Source organism: Ranitomeya imitator, chromosome 1 (genome assembly GCF_032444005.1).
Source record: "Ranitomeya imitator isolate aRanImi1 chromosome 1, aRanImi1.pri, whole genome shotgun sequence".
Taxonomy (NCBI): domain Eukaryota; kingdom Metazoa; phylum Chordata; class Amphibia; order Anura; family Dendrobatidae; genus Ranitomeya; species Ranitomeya imitator.
The window spans coordinates 731,321,346-731,341,696 of record NC_091282.1 but is presented as its reverse complement, the minus strand read 5'-3'; the positions used below and the strand labels follow the sequence as shown (position 1 = coordinate 731,341,696).

Below are 20,351 nucleotides of genomic sequence, written 5' to 3'. Positions count from 1 at the left end.
AGCATGTCGATCTCCGCAAGGAGAAACGATACTTCTTGGATTCCACCACTAAATAATAAAAAAAAAACTAGATATGTTTGTTATTGCCGTAATCATACTGATGAACAGAATCATATTGCAAGGTCAATTTTACAACGAAAAACTATGAAGAAGCCAGAGTGCTGCTGAACTTCAACCAGCTAATCAGTGGGAGTGATGGAGGACAGACCCCCACCAACCTGATATTGATGACCTAAGGCTAAGCCAGGAATAATAAAGCCACAGAAAAGTCTGTAGCCTAGCCGCACATTGACTCAATTTGCACCAGTTCCTGTCCCAAATCTAATCTGTCTCTTTACAGCACATGATGGCTGTACTGAAGCAGCTGCAAAAAAAAGAAAAAACAAAACAAAAAATCTAATGTATATAACCTGGTATATTCATTTGTGGTCCATGGGGTGATTGATGCCTCCTTAGATGTCCTGCAGTTTGACCTGTAGCGCCTCGGTCCATAAAAGCAGAATGTCCCACTAGGATCTGTTCGGCTGCTGGTGTCAGACATGGCCTCTGACCCTCGCTGATTTCCCCCATGCTGTTCTCATCCCCAGAGCTCTAGAGCAAAGACAATAAATAGCTAAGTAAATAAACGCGTCAAGAAGGACAAGAAAAACGATCTGTAAATGTCAGAATGATGTAATGGGGCCGTATATGTGCAGATATAACAAGCCGCTATTATAAAGGATAATGAAATAGACTTAAAACGGGCCATAACGTGACCATAGTAAAGAAAGCTACATGAGGACTCCAATCTCTGCACGGAGAGACTTGCATAACCCTAGTAATGTACTGCATGCCGCAGTGAAGAGGGCATGTTACCTCGGGATGGTAAAATACTTCTTGCCGTGCAACGGAATCCTGACTCAATTTGGCCAAGAGCAACCGGACGGGGTCATGACGTGCTCCTCTGTCCATTATTTGTCCTTCACTAGGAGGATCGAATTCCTGGAGGAAGAATCTCGCTGTTACTGGCAGAAGTGATAGTCATTGAAAATTACATAAGAACAGTAGTATTTGGCCACAATGGGCAATTCTTGGCATGTAACAGCAATACCTAGAGGTTTCTTTGAGTTGAAACGTATATATAGCTAAAGGGGTTGTCCACTACTTGGCAACCCTTTCTCATACCCCACTCTTGGCCCTGGTAAAATAAAAACCTATACTCACCTTCCATGCCGGCACCATTCCAGAGGTGTCGGCACTCACTTTACCCGGGGCTCTTGTGTGGTTGTTGTGACACGTGACCCCAGCGCCCAATCAGCGCTATCGCCACTGTCCCCGCCTTCGGACAAATTGAAGGTGAATTCCGAGCTGCAGCTGGTCCCTGGCTTCCTCTTCATGTTCAATTTGACAGAAGGCGGGGACAGTGACACCGGCGCTAATTGGGCGCTGGTGTCACGTGTCACAACAACCACACAGAAGCCCAGGGGAGAGCAAGTGCCAACACCGATGGAACGGTGCCGGCACGGGAGGGAAGTATAGGCTTTTTTATTTTATTAGGGCCAAGCGAGAGGTATGAGAAGGTGTTGTTGAAGTAGTGGACAACTTCACCAATTGATTTCATATTAGGGATCTAATATGAAAAAAAAACCTTATGCCAAAAATGTATTAAAAATCCATGTAACACAGAACCCGATTTAAAAAAACATGTCATTTTCTGAAAGCACATATCCTTTAATGAGCATCTTTCACCTACATGTTTTGTACATATAGTAAAAACTTTGAAAGAGATTTTCCAAAACTAGTGGAAGTGAAAACTGGAGCAATGCCCATGGCAAACAGAAGGATTTTTGGCACTTACCGTAAAATTTTTCTTGGAGCCTTCATTGGGGGACACAGGTAACCATGGGTGTATGCTGTTGCCACTAGGTAAAAAAAAAGTCCTATCCTCCTCATCAGGGTATACCCACCAACTGCCACAAAGCTCGCCAGTTAGTGAAAAAGCAGTAGGAGAAGTGACAAAAAAGAACTATGTACAAGCTCAACATAGGCATTCGGGAACAAATCAGGGAGGGTGCTGTGTCCCCCAATGAAGGTTCCAAGAAAGAGATTTTACGGTGAGTACCAAAAATCCTTCTTTATCACTTCATTGGGAGAAGCAGGTAACCATGGGAAGTCCTAAAGCAGTCCCAAGGGAGGGAACAGATCATCGTGCTAAAATCATGTCGTGTGACGGACGACCGCCGCTTGCTGCACCTTCTACCTAGTCCAGTATCATCCGAGGATTAGGTATGTACCCTATAGAATATTGCGAACGTATGAAAAGATGACCATGTAGTGGCCTTGCAAATCTGAGTTGCAGAGGCCTGATGGCAACCCCACTTCATGGGTGGAATGAGCCCTCACTCCCGAAGGTGGTGGTCTATTATTAACTCGGTATGCCTCCAGTACAGCCAATCAAATCCAGAGGGTGATAGTAGAACGTCTGAAAAAAAGCTGTCCTTGAAAAATAGAGATGGACTTCTCTAACAAGGTTCATCTTGTGGAGAGACTTTTCAAAGGGATGGACTGGAGATGGGGAAAAGGAAGGACAATATCCTCATTGACATGGAATGGGGAGAATACCTTAGGAAGGAATTAAGGAACTGGTCGTAATACTACTTTGTCCTGGTGGATGACGAGGAAAGGAGAGTGGCAAGAGAGAGCTGCCAAATCAGAGACCGGTCTGATGGAAGTGATCACAACTAAAAAGGCCACCTTCCAGGAGAAAAGAGAAGGCGCAATATCCTGAATGGGTTACAAGGGGGGTCCTTGAAGAACTCTTAAAAATAGATTAAGGCCCCTTGGTCCACAGGACGACGATATTGTGGTGTTAGGCGAGCAACTCCTTGAAGGAAGTTCTTAACCTGGGGACGAGAGGCCAAGTACCATTGTAACAGAACTGAAAGCGCTGACAACTGACCTTTGAGGGTAATAAGAGACAAACCGGACTCTAGCCCCAATTGTAAGATCGCCAGAATGGAAGGAAGGGAAAAATCAGGACTTCAAAGTCCGATGATAAATGAGGAAGTGTTTCCCTGCGTTGATCATGGACTCAGAGACAAGAGGGACAAGAAGTCTACCTCCCTCAGGACCGCGGCTTCAACAGCCATGTCATTAAATTAAAAGACCGAGAATTCTCGTGGAAGAGGGGGACCATGAGAGCATATGTTTGGACAGCTTGGGAGTTTCCAGGGTACATCTCTGAGTAGGTTGACTAACGCTGCATACCAGGCTCTCTTGGGCTAGTCTGGGGACACTAGGATGACTGGAACTCCTTCCGCCTTGATCTTCCCAACTTTTTCTTTACAAGTCGGGCGGCCCAGTTGTCCACGCCTGGAATGTGCACCACTGATAATGCAGGCATGTGCCGTTTGGCCCAAGCCAGAATCCGTGAAATCTCTAACACGACGGACTCGCTGCGTGTCCTACCCTGGTGGTTTATGTATGCCACGACTTTGATTGAAAGTGAACTGGATGGCCCACTAGGTTTTGCCAGTGGAGGAGAGAGAGGTAGATGGCTCCGATTTCCAAAAGGTTGATGGAAGAAAGGGTTACTTAAAGTTCCAGTGACCCTGGATTGTATCTCGAAGGAAGACTACCCCCATCCGAGGAGACTGGCGTCTGTCGTGACAACTTGCCAGTGGAGAGGGAGTAATGACCTCCCGTGCCTAATGGAAAGAGACTCCACCATGCTAATGACTGCTTCGCTCGGAGAGGCTGCAGTATTATGGGGGGGCGATCTAGAGATGAGATCCTCTTGTCACAGGCTGACAGGAAGGCTAGATGGAGGGGACGGGCATAGAACTGTGTGAAAGGGACATCTTCCATCATGGGAATCATCTTCCCTAGAACTCAAGTGCAGAGTCGAAGAGAGCGCGGAGAAGGGTGTATAAGAGAAAAACAAATCGCCAGGCGGATAGTCGAAATCTTTTCCTCTGGAAGAACTCTTGCGTGAGCAGTATAGAATAGCATGCCTAAGAAAACTAGGCATTGGCCCGAGATCAGAGACTATTTTGCCATGTTAACAATCCAGCCTAGACGGGTAAGAGTGTCCAGCATGATCTGAAGACTTTTGCAACAGTCTCCTTGATCAGGAGGTTGACCAGATAAGGGATGATTACTATGCCCTTGGAACAAATAATGGCCATGATGGCTGCTACTTTTATAAACACCCTGGGGGCAGAGGCCAGTCAGAAGGGGAGAGCTGTGAACTGGTAGTGGACCCCCTGAACCACGAAGCGGAGAAACCTCTGATGCACCACACAAATCGGAATGTGGAGATAGACATCCTGGATGTTCACCGAGCACAGGAACTCCTCAGGCTCCATAAAGGCAATCACAGAGCAGAGAGATTTCATTCTGAAATGACGGATTTGCACCCGCCGCTGGTTTAGTGGCTTGGGATCCAGGATCGGATGGAGTAAGCCGTCGTTCTTTGGAACCACGAAGAGATTGGAATAAAAACCTGAGAAGCGCTGGTGAGAGGGAACGGGTATGTTGACTCCTGCCTGGAGCAGAGAGTCGATGGCATGAAAGAAACTGGGAACTTGGGTTGGAATCTTTGGAGGGCGGGACATGAAGAAAAGTCTGCATGGAAGAGAAGAAAATTCTATTTTTATTCTGTGGTAACAATTTCCCTGACCCAGGCGTCCTCTACTACAGAGAGCCATGCATCATGGTAAAGAAGAAGGCAGCCACCCACCTTGAGAGGATTCCTAGCTGGGGGTGACGCGTCATGCAGAAGAGAATCTATTGGATAGAGACCCTGAGGATTTGGATGGGTGACTATCTGGGCACCATGCTGGGATGAATTTGTAGGACGGCTTTCTTCTCTCTCGCTGAGCAGAGGTCCCAGAGGATGAGAAATGATGAAAGGGGCGAAACTGAGGAGAATGTCTCCTGGTGAATGAATGTTTTGGCTTAGACTAAGGAAGAGATATACTCTTACCTCCAGTGGCGTCAGAGTTTAGCTGACCTAGCTTAGACCAAAAGAGCTGTGATCCTTGGAAGGAGAGATTGGTAAGAGATTTTTTGGAGGCCAGAGCAGTAATCCAGGCCTTGAGACAGAAAATTCTGCGTATTTTTAACAATATTGCAAGTAAAGCGGGCGGAAGAGCAGGCAGCATCCAGAGACACGATAACCAAATATTTACCTGCGTAGGCAATCTGATCTGCAAGACCGTCAGTTCATCCAGTGAGGCCACTAATAAGATGTGCTCAGGCGGAAATAGACTTGGCTACCCATCAGGAATTAAAGGTGGAACAGAGAAGCACAAGCAGGCTCAAAGGCAGACTTGGCTATGCCTTCAATTTGCAGGGTCCTTGAGGGAGGAACCATTAGGAAGTGGTAGGACAGTTTTAGAAGATAGGTGAGAGACTGGCGGGCCCACAGCTGGGGATTCTGCACATTTGCTGAGGAGATCAGGGCCAAAAGGATATAAGATATCCAATTACCTTCTACCTGGGAAGCGCTTTTCCAGGTGTTCTCACTGTTTGGCAAAGATTCCCTCGAATTCCTTGGAAAATACCCGAGGAGGACGTTTTGCCTTTTTGAATGAGACAGAGTGATCCAGGGTAGGACACTCCTCTTCCTTAAAGGGAATCTGTCACCCCAAAAATAGTACATGAGATAAGGCCACCGGCATCAGGGGCTTATCTACAGCATTCTGGGGTGGCTCCTGTAACCTGGACAGAAAGCAGAGTTCTGACCTGTGGGTCAGTGTGAGAGGGATGGGAGTGAGACTCCCCAAATATATGCATATGTACAAGGCTGTCCAAGGGTGATGCTGAGGAGTGCCGATTGCTCAGTGCGCACTAGGAAGAGGGTGCATAAATGAAATGTGCATGCCTTGGAAAAGCTGGGGACTAAATTTCTGGATGCAAGCTTCTGCACATGGGAAAATGCGGGCTTTAAAAAGGAGAGGAACCATGTTCTCCTCTAGCCTTAATGATGCCTGAAGAGGGGGGTTGAGGAGAAAAAAGGGGACAGTTCCTGTCTGGACTAGGTCCTGACTCCTCCTTCTCTTCTCTATCCAGAGGACAGCATTAGTAGCCCCCAGGTGAGGTGGAGGTCACTGGGAACAGGCGTCCTCCTTCCCGCATTGTCGTGGTCCCAGACGGTGCAGAAGACGGTCTCGACCCAGTGGATGGAGGAGTGACCACCATCTTCCTTATATCCCACTCAAAGGAGAGGGCAGGGGTGGGGAAAAGGCAAAGGACCGGCCACCACGAACCGCCTTGAGACACGCTTGAAATGTCAGGGGATAAGGTCCTGTCCCACAGACCATAGAGGCACCACACTGTTCTCTCGATCGCAAATTTGGGAAAACAGGGTGAGATGTTACTCTATTACCCTAAAGAGAAGAATCTGAAAAAGAAAGGGAAAAGGTTAATAACACAACAAAGTGACCTAAGGACAAAAAGACAGATCGGGGATAAGATCCAGGTCTGCCTCCTGCTCACACTAAACTAAAAACAGACAAGCTTTGTGCCAGTCGGTGGGCACACTCTACTGAGGAGGAGCAAACTCTTTTTTTGTGCATAGTGTCAGCCTACTAGTGACAGCAGCATACACCCATGATTACCTGTGTCCCCCAATAAAGCGATAAAGAAAATTGGATTCGGGCAATTTGGAACATAGTTGGTTATTATGAGCCACTGCTTTACCTTCCCTTCTTAAATCAACCCCAATGTTTTTTTTTTTTTAAAGAAAAGCAGTAACATGTAGTAAAGCACATTTAAATTAATTTTCTCTGCAGAATAGGGGAAGAACATTTCCGCACATGTAGCATCCCCCAGTACAGTTCGCCAGTCATGGTAAGGGAACATTTATATTTATAAGCTCCAAACAGGAGACATTTCTGAATGTTATCATTCTTTGTATCAGTTGTTTAACTATCACTGAATGATGTAATCGCATGACTTATTACCATATCATTAGCGTCCTTAAGAGTGCTGGAAAAACTTTCCATCAAGTTTGGAAAGACCAATCCACCTGCTGCCAAGTCTGGAATGAAAAAAAAAAATCTAGCATAATGTTTCAAGCTAAAAGTTTAAAATAAAGATCATTTAATTAATGATGTAACTAAGTATAACTGCACAATAAATAATGAATGATTAATGAAAAGTGTGACTCCGTACAAACCACTACGTAGGATGGCTCTTCCGCTCTAGAATCAAGACAGCTGTCAGCCAGCAGCATCCATCCCATATACAACCATCCGATGTGTTATGGGGGGCTCCTGACTCTACCCTGACAGATAATGTTCGCAGAGAGAAGGTTTGGTCAGTTAGAATTACATCGCCCCAATCTTTGTTATCAGGCAAAAATACCTCTGGCAGTGGCTTTTTGCTCCCTGTTCAAAACCCATGAATGCCTGGCCGAGCTGAGAATTTGTGTGTATGGGTGAGCGGGGAGATACTAGTCTGCCCAATGAAAGTGTGTATTGCCACAATAACGCTATTAACCTGCAGATATTGGGTTAATCTGCAGGTTAATAGTAATAAGAAGGTCCCAATTAGTTAGCACCTGAGCATGCTCGGATAACACATGAGTGACTTTGGTATGCTCTACAAATATGTTAGAGTCTTCGCGGCTGCATGTCTCGTGGCTGTTAGACAACTGCAACTTGCCGAACGAACAGGTAATTCCTACATGTGCTAGAGCTGTCGAACATCCACGAGACATGCAGCCAAAGGGACTCGAATATAGATATCGAACACGCCAAAGACATTCTGTTAGCTCACGAGCATGCTCAGATAACACCTTATCCCAGCACGTTCACTCATCACTAGTGATTAGTGTTGAGCATTCCGATACCGCAACTATCGGGTATCGGCCGATATTTGCGGTATCGGAATTCCGATACCGAATTCCGATACTTCCCGCGTATCGGATACCGGAATCGGAAGTTCCCAGAATTCAAACTGAACGCAGCAGCCAATGAGGAATGATTGGAAGTGTGGGCACATCCTGTTTAGCATGGTGGGCATGTAAGTACTGGCAAGGCTGTGATTGGCTGCTGAAATGATGTCACTCTGCACTATAAAAAACGCTGCCGCCATTTTGCGCTCACTCTGCTGTGATTTCAGTTAGGGACAGGACGCTGTGTTCTAACTGAGGGCCAGTTGAGCTAGCTAATTGCTTTATTTTCCTTTCCAAAGGCTAATTTAGCAAAACGCTGTGTGTTCTTCACTGTTCAACTTGCTCTTGCCTTGCAGCGCTGTTTTAACAGCGTTCTGCAAGGTCTCTGTGTGTGTGTGTGTGTGTGTGTGTGCAGCTCACTCTGTAGTCTGTGTGCAGCCATATACCCGGTTGTATTCAGCTCAGGGGGGGTTCACACTGCCTCACACAGTTGTCCTTTTTTGCTCATAGTGCAGCCTGCTGCACATTTTTTCTCAAATTTCCTATTAGTGTTTTTCCACCCATCTCCAGCTAAATTGTGGAAAAACACTACATAGGATAACCTAGAGGGGGGTTTTTGGGCCTTGCAGCGCCGTTTACGGCTGTCTGCACGGTCTCCGTGTGAGCCCAGCTCGCCCTGTAGTCTGTGTGCAGCCATAGCTGGTTGGATTCAGCTCAGGGTTCGTTACTGGCTCATACCTTGAGAAAAATTTTCCTTTCTTTCAAATAGTGCAGCCTGTTTAAAAATTTTAAAAAAAATTCCCTATTAGTGTTTTTCCACCCGTCTCCAGCTAAATTGTGGAAAAACACTACATAGGATAACCTAGAGGGGGGTTTTTGGGCCTTGCAGCGCCGTTTACGGCTGTCTGCACGGTCTCCATGTGAGCCCAGCTCGCCCTGTAGTCTGTGTGCAGCCATAGCCGGTTGGATTCATCTCAGGGTTCGTTACTGGCTCATACCTTGAGAAAAATTTTCCTTTTTTTCAAATAGTGCAGCCTGTTTAAAAATTAAAAAAAAAATTCCCTATTAGTGTTTTTCCACCCGTCTCCAGCTAAATTGTGGAAAAACACTACATAGGATAACCTAGAGGGGGGTTTTTGGGCCTTGCAGCGCCGTTTACGGCTGTCTGCACGGTCTCCGTGTGAGCCCAGCTCGCCCTGTAGTCTGTGCGCAGCCATAGCCGGTTGGATTCAGCTCAGGGTTCGTTACTGCCTCATACCTTGAGAAAAATTTTCCTTTTTTTCAAATAGTGCAGCCTGTTTAAAAATTTTAAAAAAAATTCCCTATTAGTGTTTTTCCACCCGTCTCCAGCTAAATAGTGGAAAAACACTACATAGGATAACCTAGAGGGGGTTTATTGGGCCTTGCAGCGCCGTTTACGGCTGTCTGCACGGTCTCTGTGTGAGCGCAGCTCGCCCTGTAGTCTGTGTGCAGCCATAGCCGGTTGGATTCAGCTCAGGGTGCGTTACTGCCTCATACCTTGAAAAACAATTTCCTTTTTTTCAAATAGTGCAGCCTGTTTAAAATAAAAAAAAAAAAATTCCTATTAGTGTCTTTCCACCCGTCTCCAGCTAAATAGTGGAAAAACACTACGTAGGATAACCTAGAGGAGGGTTTTTTGGCCTTGCTGCGCCGTTTACGGCTGTCTGCACGGTCTCCGTGTGATTTAAACTAGCTCTGTAGCCCGATCTGCACAAAAAAAAAAGTAAAGTTCACCAAACACAACTTAACACTTGTGTAGGCCACATTTGAAAAATAATAAAGTTTACAACATTAGTGTTTCTTACACCTGTTAGGAGGAGCATTTCAGGAATAAGCACACTAAGGCCTTAGTACTTTTCTGCTTATCTTTATCTGTCAACCAAGATGAAGAGGGCAGGGAGTAAGGCACGTGGGCGTGGGCGCGGAGCAGGGAGAGGAGCAGGGAGAGGACGTGGTGATTCTGTGCCTGCTGCGGGCGCCGGTGACTCGTCGTCACTCAGTTTCAGCAGGGAACAGTCCTTCATGCGCAGCTTTGTCGGAGAGCGCCGTGCACCGCTGCTGCGTGAAGACCAAATTTAAGCCGTTGTCGGGTGGATGGCAGCTAACGCCTCGGCATCGACTTCAGTTAGTGCCACATCCTCTCAGGCACAGAGCACTGGAGAGCAGCCATCTGTCTCTTCACCACCTGCCAAATTGGCCAGGCAGTCAGAGAGCCCAGGACAGGAGCCGTCTCTACTTCTGTTCTCTGAATTTCTTGGCTTGGAAACAGGGGGCCAGCCAAGCAGCATTGGAGAAATGGAAGAAGAGGCAGTGTGCAGTGATGCCCAACAGCTTTTTCTCTCTGACTCTGAAGAGGCAGGTGGGCCAGTGCCTCCGGTGACCACAGCGCAGTACGCATCTGATGATGAAACTCAGGTGCCGCTTTCTGATGCGTACTGTGCTGCCGAGACTACCCAGGAGGAGCAGTTGGTGGCAGAGGGTAGTGGAGATGATGAGGTCCTTGACCCATCGTGGCGTGAGGAACAGGAAGGTGGTGGGAGCAGCTCTGAGGAAGAGCTTCCCCTTACGGGCCAAAGAGGGAGAGGGAGGGGGAAGACTGCGGAGCCTGTAGCCTCCACTTTGGCACCCGTTAGGAGCCTGTCTCTTTCCAAAGCCAAAAAGGGCGCTCCCAAGACTTGCAGTGCCTGGTCCTTTCTTGACACAGTTGCAGATGACATTTGTTTTGTCAAATGCAAGCTGTGTCATCAGAAAGTAAAAAGAGGGAAAAATGTCAGCAACCTCAATACCACAAATATGTGGAAACATGTGCGGACCAGGCACGCAGTGGAGTTACAGAAACACAGTGAAGACGTAGGCCAACCAACAGCGGCAGCTACCACCTCTTCATCTCGTGTTGCCTCTTCCTCCACTGTTGTCCAGAGACCTAGTGTAATTCCACCCACAGCACCACCTTCCCAGTCATCCTCACACTCCCAGTCTACTCTACAGCCATCGGTAGTACAGGCATGGGAGAAAAGGCGGGCATTCTCGGCCAACCACCCCCGAGCACAGGCTCTGAATGCAGGCATTGCCAAACTGTTGTCCCTGGAAATGCTCTCGTTCAGGCTGGTGGAGACTGACAGCTTCCGTGACTTGATGGCATTGGCAGTCCCACAGTACAAGGTGCCCAGCCGCTTTTACTTCAGCAGGCAGGCTGTCCCTGCCCTGCACAGGCATGTTGAGGCAAACATAAAACATGCGCTACTGAACGCCGTCAGTAGCAAGGTCCACCTCACCACCGATGCGTGGACCAGTCAGCATGGACAGGGGCGATATGTTTCCCTCACTGCCCATTGGGTTAATGTTGTTGAGCCAGGTACAGATCGTGCGAGTGGCGCAGGACGTGTCCTGCCCACTCCAAGGATTGCAGGAATCCAGTCTGTACGCATCGACTCCTCCTCTTACACCAGTTCCTCAGATTCCTGTCTGCAGGATCCGTCACAGTCCACCTCCACATGGACCCGTGAACGTTTACCTGTTACGACTGACATGAGCACAGCCGTGGCCAAACGTCAGCAGGCCGTCTTGAAACTAGTTTCATTGGGGCATCGAAGCAACACAGCGCAGGAGCTCTGGAATGCCATCAAGCAGGAGAGCGATGTGTGGTTACTGCCAGCGAATCTCCAGCCAGGCATGGTAGTGTGTGACAATGGCCGAAATCTGGTGGCAGCTTTGGCCCTTGGCAACCTCACTCACATCCCATGTCTGGCACATGTGCTCAATTTGGTTGTGCAGAGTTTTCTGAGGGACTATCCGGATCTTGATGCCCTGCTGCACAAGGTCCGCCTAGAGTGTGCTCACTTGCGGCGTTCCAGCTTGGCCAGATCCCGCATTGCTGCTCTGCAGCGCCGATTCCGCCTTCCGGAACACCGCATCATGTGTGACCTACCTACCCGGTGGAATTCCGCGTTACATATGTTGGAGCGGTTGTGTGAGCAGCAGCAAGCAGTTATGGAGTACCAGCTGCATCAGGCGCAAAGAAGTCGCAGTCAGCACCGATCAGACTTCACAACCACAGAGTGGGCCACTATGAAGGACGTCTGCCAGGTTTTGCGTCCTTTTGATTATTCCACGCGGATGGCAAGTGCAGATGATGCACTAGTCAGCATGACTGTCCCCCTTATCTGCCTGCTTCAGCAAACTTTGCAAGGGTTAAGGGATGATGTTGTGGAAGAGGTGGAGGATGAGGAGTCACCTTTTCCATCAGCTTCTGGAGAGTCAGCGCCACGTGGTTCCTCACAAAAGGGTACGCAGGGGCCAATTTGTGAGGAGGATGAGGAGGAGTCAATGGAGGAAGAGCTCCGTCCAGAGGAGGGAGCGACACAATTGTCCAGTGGTCAGTGTGTACAGCGAGGGTGGGGTGATGACGAGCGGGCAGAGATCATGTCTCAAGCAGGGGACAGCGTTTCTGGGCCAGTTGGCACTCTGCAGCACATGGTGGATTTCATGCTGCAGTGACTGAGAAACGACCGCCGCATCGACCACATTCTCAACATGCCTGATTATTGGGTGTTCACCCTCCTCGATCCTCGCTACCGGGACAACGTCCAAAACCTCATCCCTGCGTTGACCCGGGAGCGTAAATTGCGGGAGTACCACGACACACTGGTGAATTCCATCATCTTCTCCTGTCCAACTGAGAGGAGTGCTGCTAGTGCTTTACAAAGCAGCTCAGTGCGTCGAGGCAGTGGGGGAGGCTCTGCCCAAAGAGGGAGCAGAAGCAGTGCCTCTGCCCAAGGCAAGCCCAGTATGGCACAACTCTGGCACACTTTTGTGTGCCTGCCCCAAATGTCTACACCATCACCGGCGGCTCCAGTCAGCAGGAGGCAACGGTTCCGTCAGATGGTGACAGACTACATGGCTTGCCCTCTTACTGTACTCCCTGACGGCTCTTCCCCGTTCAAGTTTTGGGTCTCTAAGCTGGATACATGGCCAGAGCTAAGCCAGTATGCATTGGAGGTGCTGGCTTGCCCTGCGGCTAGTGTCTTATCGGAACGTGTCTTTAGTGCCGCAGGTGGTGTACTAACAGACCGTCGCATGCGACTATCCTCCGATAACGTTGACCGGCTTACTTTCCTGAAAATGAACCAGGCCTGGATCTCGCAGGAATTTGCCACTCCTCTGCCTGATTAAGTAATTGGGTGTCATCCAGGTCTCCTGCTGTGTTCATCTTTCTACCACCTGAACTGCTATTCCTGGGCTCCAACACCGCCAGTTGCGGCTCAGAAGTGCAGGCTGCACAGTAAAAACATACGACCCAGTGTTATTGGGTTTCAGTAACGTCAGCTGAACCCCAGCTGTGTAGCCGGCAATGTGTCCTGCGACCGCCACGCTGGCACAACAACCTAAATGTAAGGGAACCTGTCCCCCCTCCCCCCCCGTCGTTTGTTACTGAAAGAGCCATCTTGTGCAGCAGTAATGCTGCACAAGGAAAAGGTAGCTCTTTTTTTTTAGCTCCTTGCACACGCAGAACTTAACACTTATAAAATGTGTTCACTGATACCGTTATACTGTCCCGGAGCTGGGACTTTCCTTCGTAATGTGACGCAGCACAGCCGTCATTCCTACCCCCTTGGTGCCATGCGCTGCCTCCTCAGCGTTGTTTTAAGCTGTCACGGAGCCTGCGCTGTTCTGTTATCCCTTGGGCATGCCCTATTTGCGCTGCCTGTCTTCTGACATAATTTGGTGTCAGGCTGGCTGCGCCTGTGCGGCCGCGCTGCCCGAGATCCCGCCTCGCAGTGTCTTCTGATTGAGTCACACTGCGGGCCTGGGATCCATGGGCATGCGCAGTGCATATCTTCCCCTCGGGGTCTCGCTCATTTCCCTCTGCCTTCTTTAGACTGTGCGCCGTCAGCTGATCCCTAATAGCATGCCACGGCCGTGACACCGCACAGTCTGAAGAAGAGGGAAGGAGGGGAGTGAGAGTCGAGGATATGCACTGTGCATGCCCATGGTTCCAAGGCCCGCAGTGGGATTACGTTAGACGAGACTGCGAGGTGGGATCTGGAGCAGCGTGGACGCACAGGCACTGACAGCCTGACACCAAATTATGTCAGAAGACAGGCAGCGCTAATTGGGCATGGCCAAGGGCTAACAGAACAGCGCAGGCTCCGTGACAGCTTAAAACAACGCTGAGGAGGCAGCGCACGGCACCAAGGGGATAGGAATGACAGCTGTGCTGTGTCCCATTACGAAGGAAATTCGCACCTCCGGGACGGTTTAACGGTATAAGGGGACACATTTTTAGTGTTTACTTCGGTGTTTGCAAGGAGCATAATTAAAAGAACCACCTTTTCCTTTTGCATCCTTAGTGCTGCACAAGATGGCTCTTTCAGCTACAAACGTCTTGGGGGGGGGGGGGGTTAAAGGTTCCCTTTCAACTTGCTCCAATCACGCTTCGGCCTACACTCTGTTCCTCTGCTTCTCCTGCTGTCCCTGGGCTCTAACACCGCCAGTTGGTGCCTGGAAGTGCTGTGTGCACAGTCAGTCGCTCCTCTGTTATTGGGGTTCAGTAACGTCAGCTGATCCCCAGCTGTGTGTGCGGCAATACCTCCAATCTGCTCCTCCTGCTGTCCCTGGGCTCTAACACCGCCAGTTGGTGTCTGGAAGTGCTGTGTGCACAGTCAACAGTCGCTCCTCTGTTATTGGGGTTCAGTAACGTCAGCTGATCCCCAGCTGTGTGTGCGGCAATACCTCCAATCTGCTCCTCCTGCTGTCCCTGGGCTCTAACACCGCCAGTTGGTGCCTGGAAGTGCTGTGTGCACAGTCAGTCGCTCCTCTGTTATTGGGGTTCAGTAACGTCAGCTGATCCCCAGCTGTGTGTGCGGCAATACCTCCAATCTGCTCCTCCTGCTGTCCCTGGGCTCTAACACCGCCAGTTGGTGCCTGGAAGTGCTGTGTGCACAGTCAACAGTCGCTCCTCTGTTATTGGGGTTCAGTAACGTCAGCTGATCCCCAGCTGTGTATCCGGCAACGTGTCATGCGACCGCCACGCTGGCACAACTAAAATCTAAGGGGACCTGTCCCCCCCCCCCCCAGGCGTTTGTTACTGAAAGAGCCACCATGTGCAGCACTAATACTGCACAAGGGAAAGGTCGCTCTTGAAATTATGCTCCTTGCAAACGCTGAACTACACACTCATGTAATGTGTCCCCTCACACCGTCCAACCGTCCCGGAGGTGGGACTTTCCTTTGTAATGTGACGCAGCACAGCCGTCATTGCTACCCCCTTGGCACCGTGCGCTGCCTCCTTAGCGTTGTTTGATTCCGTCATGGACCCTGCGCTGTTATGTTATCCCTTGGCCATGCAGTTTACGCTGCCCGTCCTCTGACATCATTTGTTGTTGTCCGGGCTGCGCCTGTGCGTCCACGCTGCCCGAAATCACACCTCGCAGTGTCGTCTAATGTGATCCCACAGTGGGCCTGGTATCCATGGCCATGCGCAGTGCATATACTAGCCTCTCACTCCCCTTCTTCACGCTTCTTCAGACTAGGCGGCGTCAGCTGATCCCTAATAGCATGCTATGGCCGTGACGCCGCACAGTCTGAAGAAGCAGGAAGGAGGTGAGTGAGAGGCGATGATATGCACTGCGCATGCCCATGGATCCCTGGCCCGCAGTGGGACTACATTAGATTACACTGCAAGGTTGGATCTCGGGCAGCTTGGACGCACAGGCACTGCCAGCCTGACACCTACATGATGTCAGAAGACGGGCACCGCTAACTGTGCATGGCCAAGGGATAACATTACAGCGCGGGCTCCGTGACAAAACCAAACAACGTTGAGGAGGTGGCGCCCGGCACCAAGGGGGTTGGAATGACGGCTGTGCTGTGTCACATTACAAAGGAAAGTCCCACTTCCGGGATGGTTTGACGGTGTGAGGGGACACATTATATGAGTGTGTACTTCAGCGTTTGCAAGGAGCATAATTTTCGGAGCCACCATTTTCCATGTGCAGTATTACTGCTGTACAAGATGGCTCTTTCAGCAACAAATGCCTGGGGGGGGGGGGGGGTTAAAGGTTCCCTTTCAACTTGCTCCACTGCAGGCTTCGGCCTACACTCTGCTCCTCTTTGATTCCCTGGGTTTCAACACTGTCAGTTGCCACCTGGAAGTGTTGTCTACACAGAAAAAACACTAGGTGATGTGTCAGTGGGGTTCAGCACCGCCAGCTGTTCCCCTGCTGTGTAGTCGGCAACGTGTCCAGCACAAGCCACGCTGGCACAACAGAACAAAAGCTGCCACCAGTGCAGGCTTCGGCCTAGACTCTGCTCCTCTCCTCCTCCTGCTGACCCTGGGCTCAAACACCGCTAGTTTTTGCCCGGAATTGCTAGCTGCACAGAGAAAAACACCAGCCAATGTGTTAGTGGGGTTCAGCACCGCCAGCTGTTCCCCTGCTGTGTAGCCGGCAAGGTGACCTGCAAACGCCACGCAGGCACATGAACTGAAATTAAAGGGAACCTGGCCCCACCCCCCCAGGTGTTTCTATGTATAACAGCCACCTAGTACAGCAGTACTGCTGCATTTGTACAAGGTGGCTGTTTTTTTATCCTTGCCCACGTAGAATTAAACACGTAAAATATGTGTCTCATTACAGACCATTACAATGTCCCTGAGGTGTGACTACTTTTTAATGACACGCACCACCCCCCTTGGTAGCGCTGCCCGTCTTCTGACATCATTGGTTGGCTGCCTGTGCCTGTGCGTCCTCCCTGCCCGACACAACCCCCCTCGTTTCATATATTTTGGCTGCGAGGGTGTGATTGATGGGCATGTGCAGTGCATATGTTCGCCTGTCTTAACTCATCTCCTTCCGCCTTCTTCAGACTGTGCGGCCTCCTGGCCGTGGTAGGCGATAAGGGATCAGCTGAGGCCGCCCAGTCTGAAGCAGGTGTAAGGACATGTGTGAGCGGCAAACATATTTACTGCACAAGGCCACGAATCCCAGCCACGCAGTGTGATTTTTTGAAAACACACTGTGGGCCTGGGATTCATATCCATTGCTAACCGCAACGGCCAACATGAAATGAGGTGAGAAGACAGGCAGCGCTCAGAGCGCATGGCCAAGGGATCACAATAGCGCAGACTCCTGTACAGCTAATACAACGCTCAGGAATCTGCGCCCACCACCTAGGTGTAAATTTTGACACCTGTGCTGCGTCTCCTTAAAAAGACAAGTCACGCCTCCACTACTGTTTGACAGTTTAATGGGCTAAATAGTTTACGTGTTTTATTCAGCGTGTGCAAGGAGCAAACTAAATAGAGCAAACTTTTACTTGTGCAGCATTAATGCTGCACAAGGTGTGGCTCTTGTACCTTGCAACACCTGAGGGGGGGTTAAAGGTTACCTTTGAAATTGGTTCAACTAGGCTTCGGCCTACACTCTGCTCCTCTCCTCCTCCTGCTGACCCTGGGCTCTAACACCGCCAGTTTTTGCCCGGACATGCGAGCTGCACAGAGAAAAACACCAGCCAATGTGTCAGTGGGGTTCAGCAACGCCAGCTGTTCCCGAGCTGTGTAGCCGGCAACGTGACCTGCAAACGCCATGCAGGCACATGAACTGAAATTGAAGGGAGCCTGCCCCCCACCCCCAGGTGTTTCTATGTATAACAGCCACCTTGTACAGCAGTACTGCTGCATTTGTACAAGGTGGCTGACTTTTTCTCCTTGCCCACGTGGAACTCAACACGTACAAAATGTGTCTCATTAGAGACCATTACAATGTCCCTGAGGTGTGACTTTACTTTTTAATGACACGCACCACCCCCCTTGGTAGCGCTGCCCATCTTCTGACATCATTGGTTGGCTGCCTGTGCGTCCGCCCTGCCCGACACAACCCCCCTCGTTGTCTCATATATTTTGACTGCGAGGGTGTGATTGATGGGCTTGAGAAGTGCATATGTTCGCCTGTCTTCACTCCCCTCCTTCCGCCTTCTTCAGACTGTGCGGCCTCATGGCCGTGGCAGGCAATAAGGGATCAGCTGAGGCCGCCCAGTCTGAAGCAGGTGTAAGGACATGTGTGAGCGAACATATTTACTGCACAAGGCCACGAATCCCAGCACCGCAGTGTGACTTTATGGAAAGGCACTGTGGGTCTGGGATTTATGGCCATCGTTAACCGCACCGGCCAACATGAAATGAGGTCATAAGACGGCCTGCACTAACAGGGTATTGCCAAGGGATAACACAAGAGCGCACTCTCCTGTACTGCAAATAACAACGGTAAGGAGTCTGCGCCCAGCACCTAGGTGTAAATTTTGACACCTGTGCTGCGTCTTCTTCAAAAGAAAAGTCACGCCTCCACTACTGTTTGACAGTATAATGGGCTAAATAGTGTACGTGTTTTATTCAGCGTGTGCAAGGAGCAAACTAAATAGAGCAACCTTTTACTTGTGCAGCATTAATGCTGCACAAGGTGTGGCTCTTTTACCTTGCAACACCTGAGGGGGGGTTAAAGGTTACCTTTGAAATTGGTTCAACTAGGCTTCGGCCTACACTCTGCTCCTCTACTCCTCCTGCTGACCCTGGGCTCAAACACCGCTAGTTTTTGCCCTGAAGTGCTAGCTGCACAGAGAAAAACACCAGCCAATGTGTTAGTGGGGTTCAGCACCGCCAGCTGTTCCCCTGCTGTGTAGCCGGCATCGTGTACAGCACAAGCCACGCTGGCACAACCGACCAAAAGCTGCCACCAGTGGAGGCTTCGGCCTACACTCTGCTCATCTCCTCCTCCTGCTGACCCTGGGCTCTAACACCGCTAGTTTTTGCCCGGAATTGCTAGCTGCACAGAGAAAAACACCAGCCAATGTGTTAGTGGGGTTCAGCACCGCCAGCTGTTCCCCTGCTGTGTAGCTTGCAACGTGACCTGCAAACGCCACGCAGGCACATGAACTGAAATTGAAGGGCGCTTGCCCCCCACCCCCAGGTGTTTCTATGTATAATAGCCACCTTGTACAGCAGTACTGCTGCATTTGTACAAGGTGGCTGACTTTTTCTCCTTGCCCACGTGGAACTCAACACGTACAAAATGTGTCTCATTGAGACTATTCAACTGTCCCTGAGGTGTGACTTTCCTTTCTAATGATACGCAGCACCACCCTTGGTAGCGCAGCCCGTCTTCTGACATCATTGGTTGGCTGCCTGTGCCTGTGCGTCCGCCCTGCCCAACACAACGCCCCTCGTTGTCTCATATATTTTGGCTGCGAGGGTGTTATTGATGGGCATGTGCAGTGCATATGTTCGCCTGTCTTAACTCATCTCCTTCCGCCTTCTTCAGACTATGCGGCCTCATGGCCGCGGCATGCGATAAGGGATCAGATGAGGCCGCCCAGTCTGAAGCAGGTGTAAGGACATGTGTGAGCGGCAAACAGATTTACTGCACAAGGCCACGAATCCCAGCCACGCAGTGTGATTTTTTGAAAACACACTGTGGGTCGGGGATTCATTTCCATCGCTAACCGCAACGGCCGACATGAAATGAGGTCAGAAGACAGGAAGCGCTCACAGCGCATGGCCAAGGGATAACAAGAGCGCAGACTCCTGTACAGCAAATAACAACGCTCAGGAAGCTGTGCCCATGCACCAAGGTGTTATTTTCGACACCTGGGCTGCTTTTCTTTAAAAAGACAAGTCACGCCTCCACTACTGTTTTACAGTAGAATGGGCTAAATAGTGTACGTGTTTTATTCAGCGTGTGCAAGGAGAAAAATTAAGAGAGCAACCTTTTACTTGTGCAGCATTAATGCTGCACGAGGTGTGGCTCTTGTACCTTGCAACACCTGAGGGGGGTTAAAGGTTACCTTTGAAATTGGTTCAACTAGGCTTCGGCCTACACTCTGCTCCTCTCCTCCTCCTGCTGACCCTGGGCTCTAACACCGCCAGTTTTTGCCCGGACATGCGAGCTGCACAGAGAAAAACACCAGCCAATGTGTTAGTGGGGTTCAGCACCGCCAGCTGTTCCCCTGCTGTGTAGCCGGCATCGTGTCCAGCACAAGCCACGCTGGCACAACTGATCAAAAGCTGCCACCAGTGCAGGCTTCGGCCTACACTCTGCTCCTCTCCTCCTCCTGCTGACCCTGGGCTGTAACAACGCTAGTTTTTGCCCGGAATTGCTAGCTGCACAGAGAAAAACACCAGCCAATGTGTCAGTGGGGTTCAGCACTGCCAGCTGTTCTCCAGCTGTGTAGCCGGCAACGTGACCTGCAAACGCCATGCAGGCACATAAACTGAAATTGAAGGGAGCCTGCCCCCCACCCCCAGGTGTTTCTATGTATAACAGCCACCTTGTTCAGCAGTACTGCTGCATTTGTACAAGGTGGCTGACTTTTTCTCCTTGCCCACGTGGAACTCAACACGTACAAAATGTGTCTCATTGAGACCATTCCACTGTCCCTGAGGTGTGACTTTCCTTTC

At 50.0% G+C, this 20,351-nt stretch overlaps 1 protein-coding gene across 2 annotated transcripts in view; it reads right to left on the bottom strand.

Annotated features, from left to right (window-relative positions):
- The window catches only part of KIAA0586 (KIAA0586 ortholog), a 234,614-nt gene that overhangs the window by 82,889 nt on the left and 131,374 nt on the right, over positions 1 to 20,351 (bottom strand). For both annotated transcript variants that reach the window (XM_069733299.1, XM_069733306.1), the window contains 3 exons: positions 6,948 to 7,024; positions 856 to 981; positions 411 to 591 (listed from right to left, as the gene is read on the bottom strand). In XM_069733299.1, the coding sequence (XP_069589400.1) occupies positions 411 to 591; positions 856 to 981; positions 6,948 to 7,024 (384 nt within the window). The remainder of the gene's footprint in view (positions 1 to 410; positions 592 to 855; positions 982 to 6,947; positions 7,025 to 20,351) is intronic.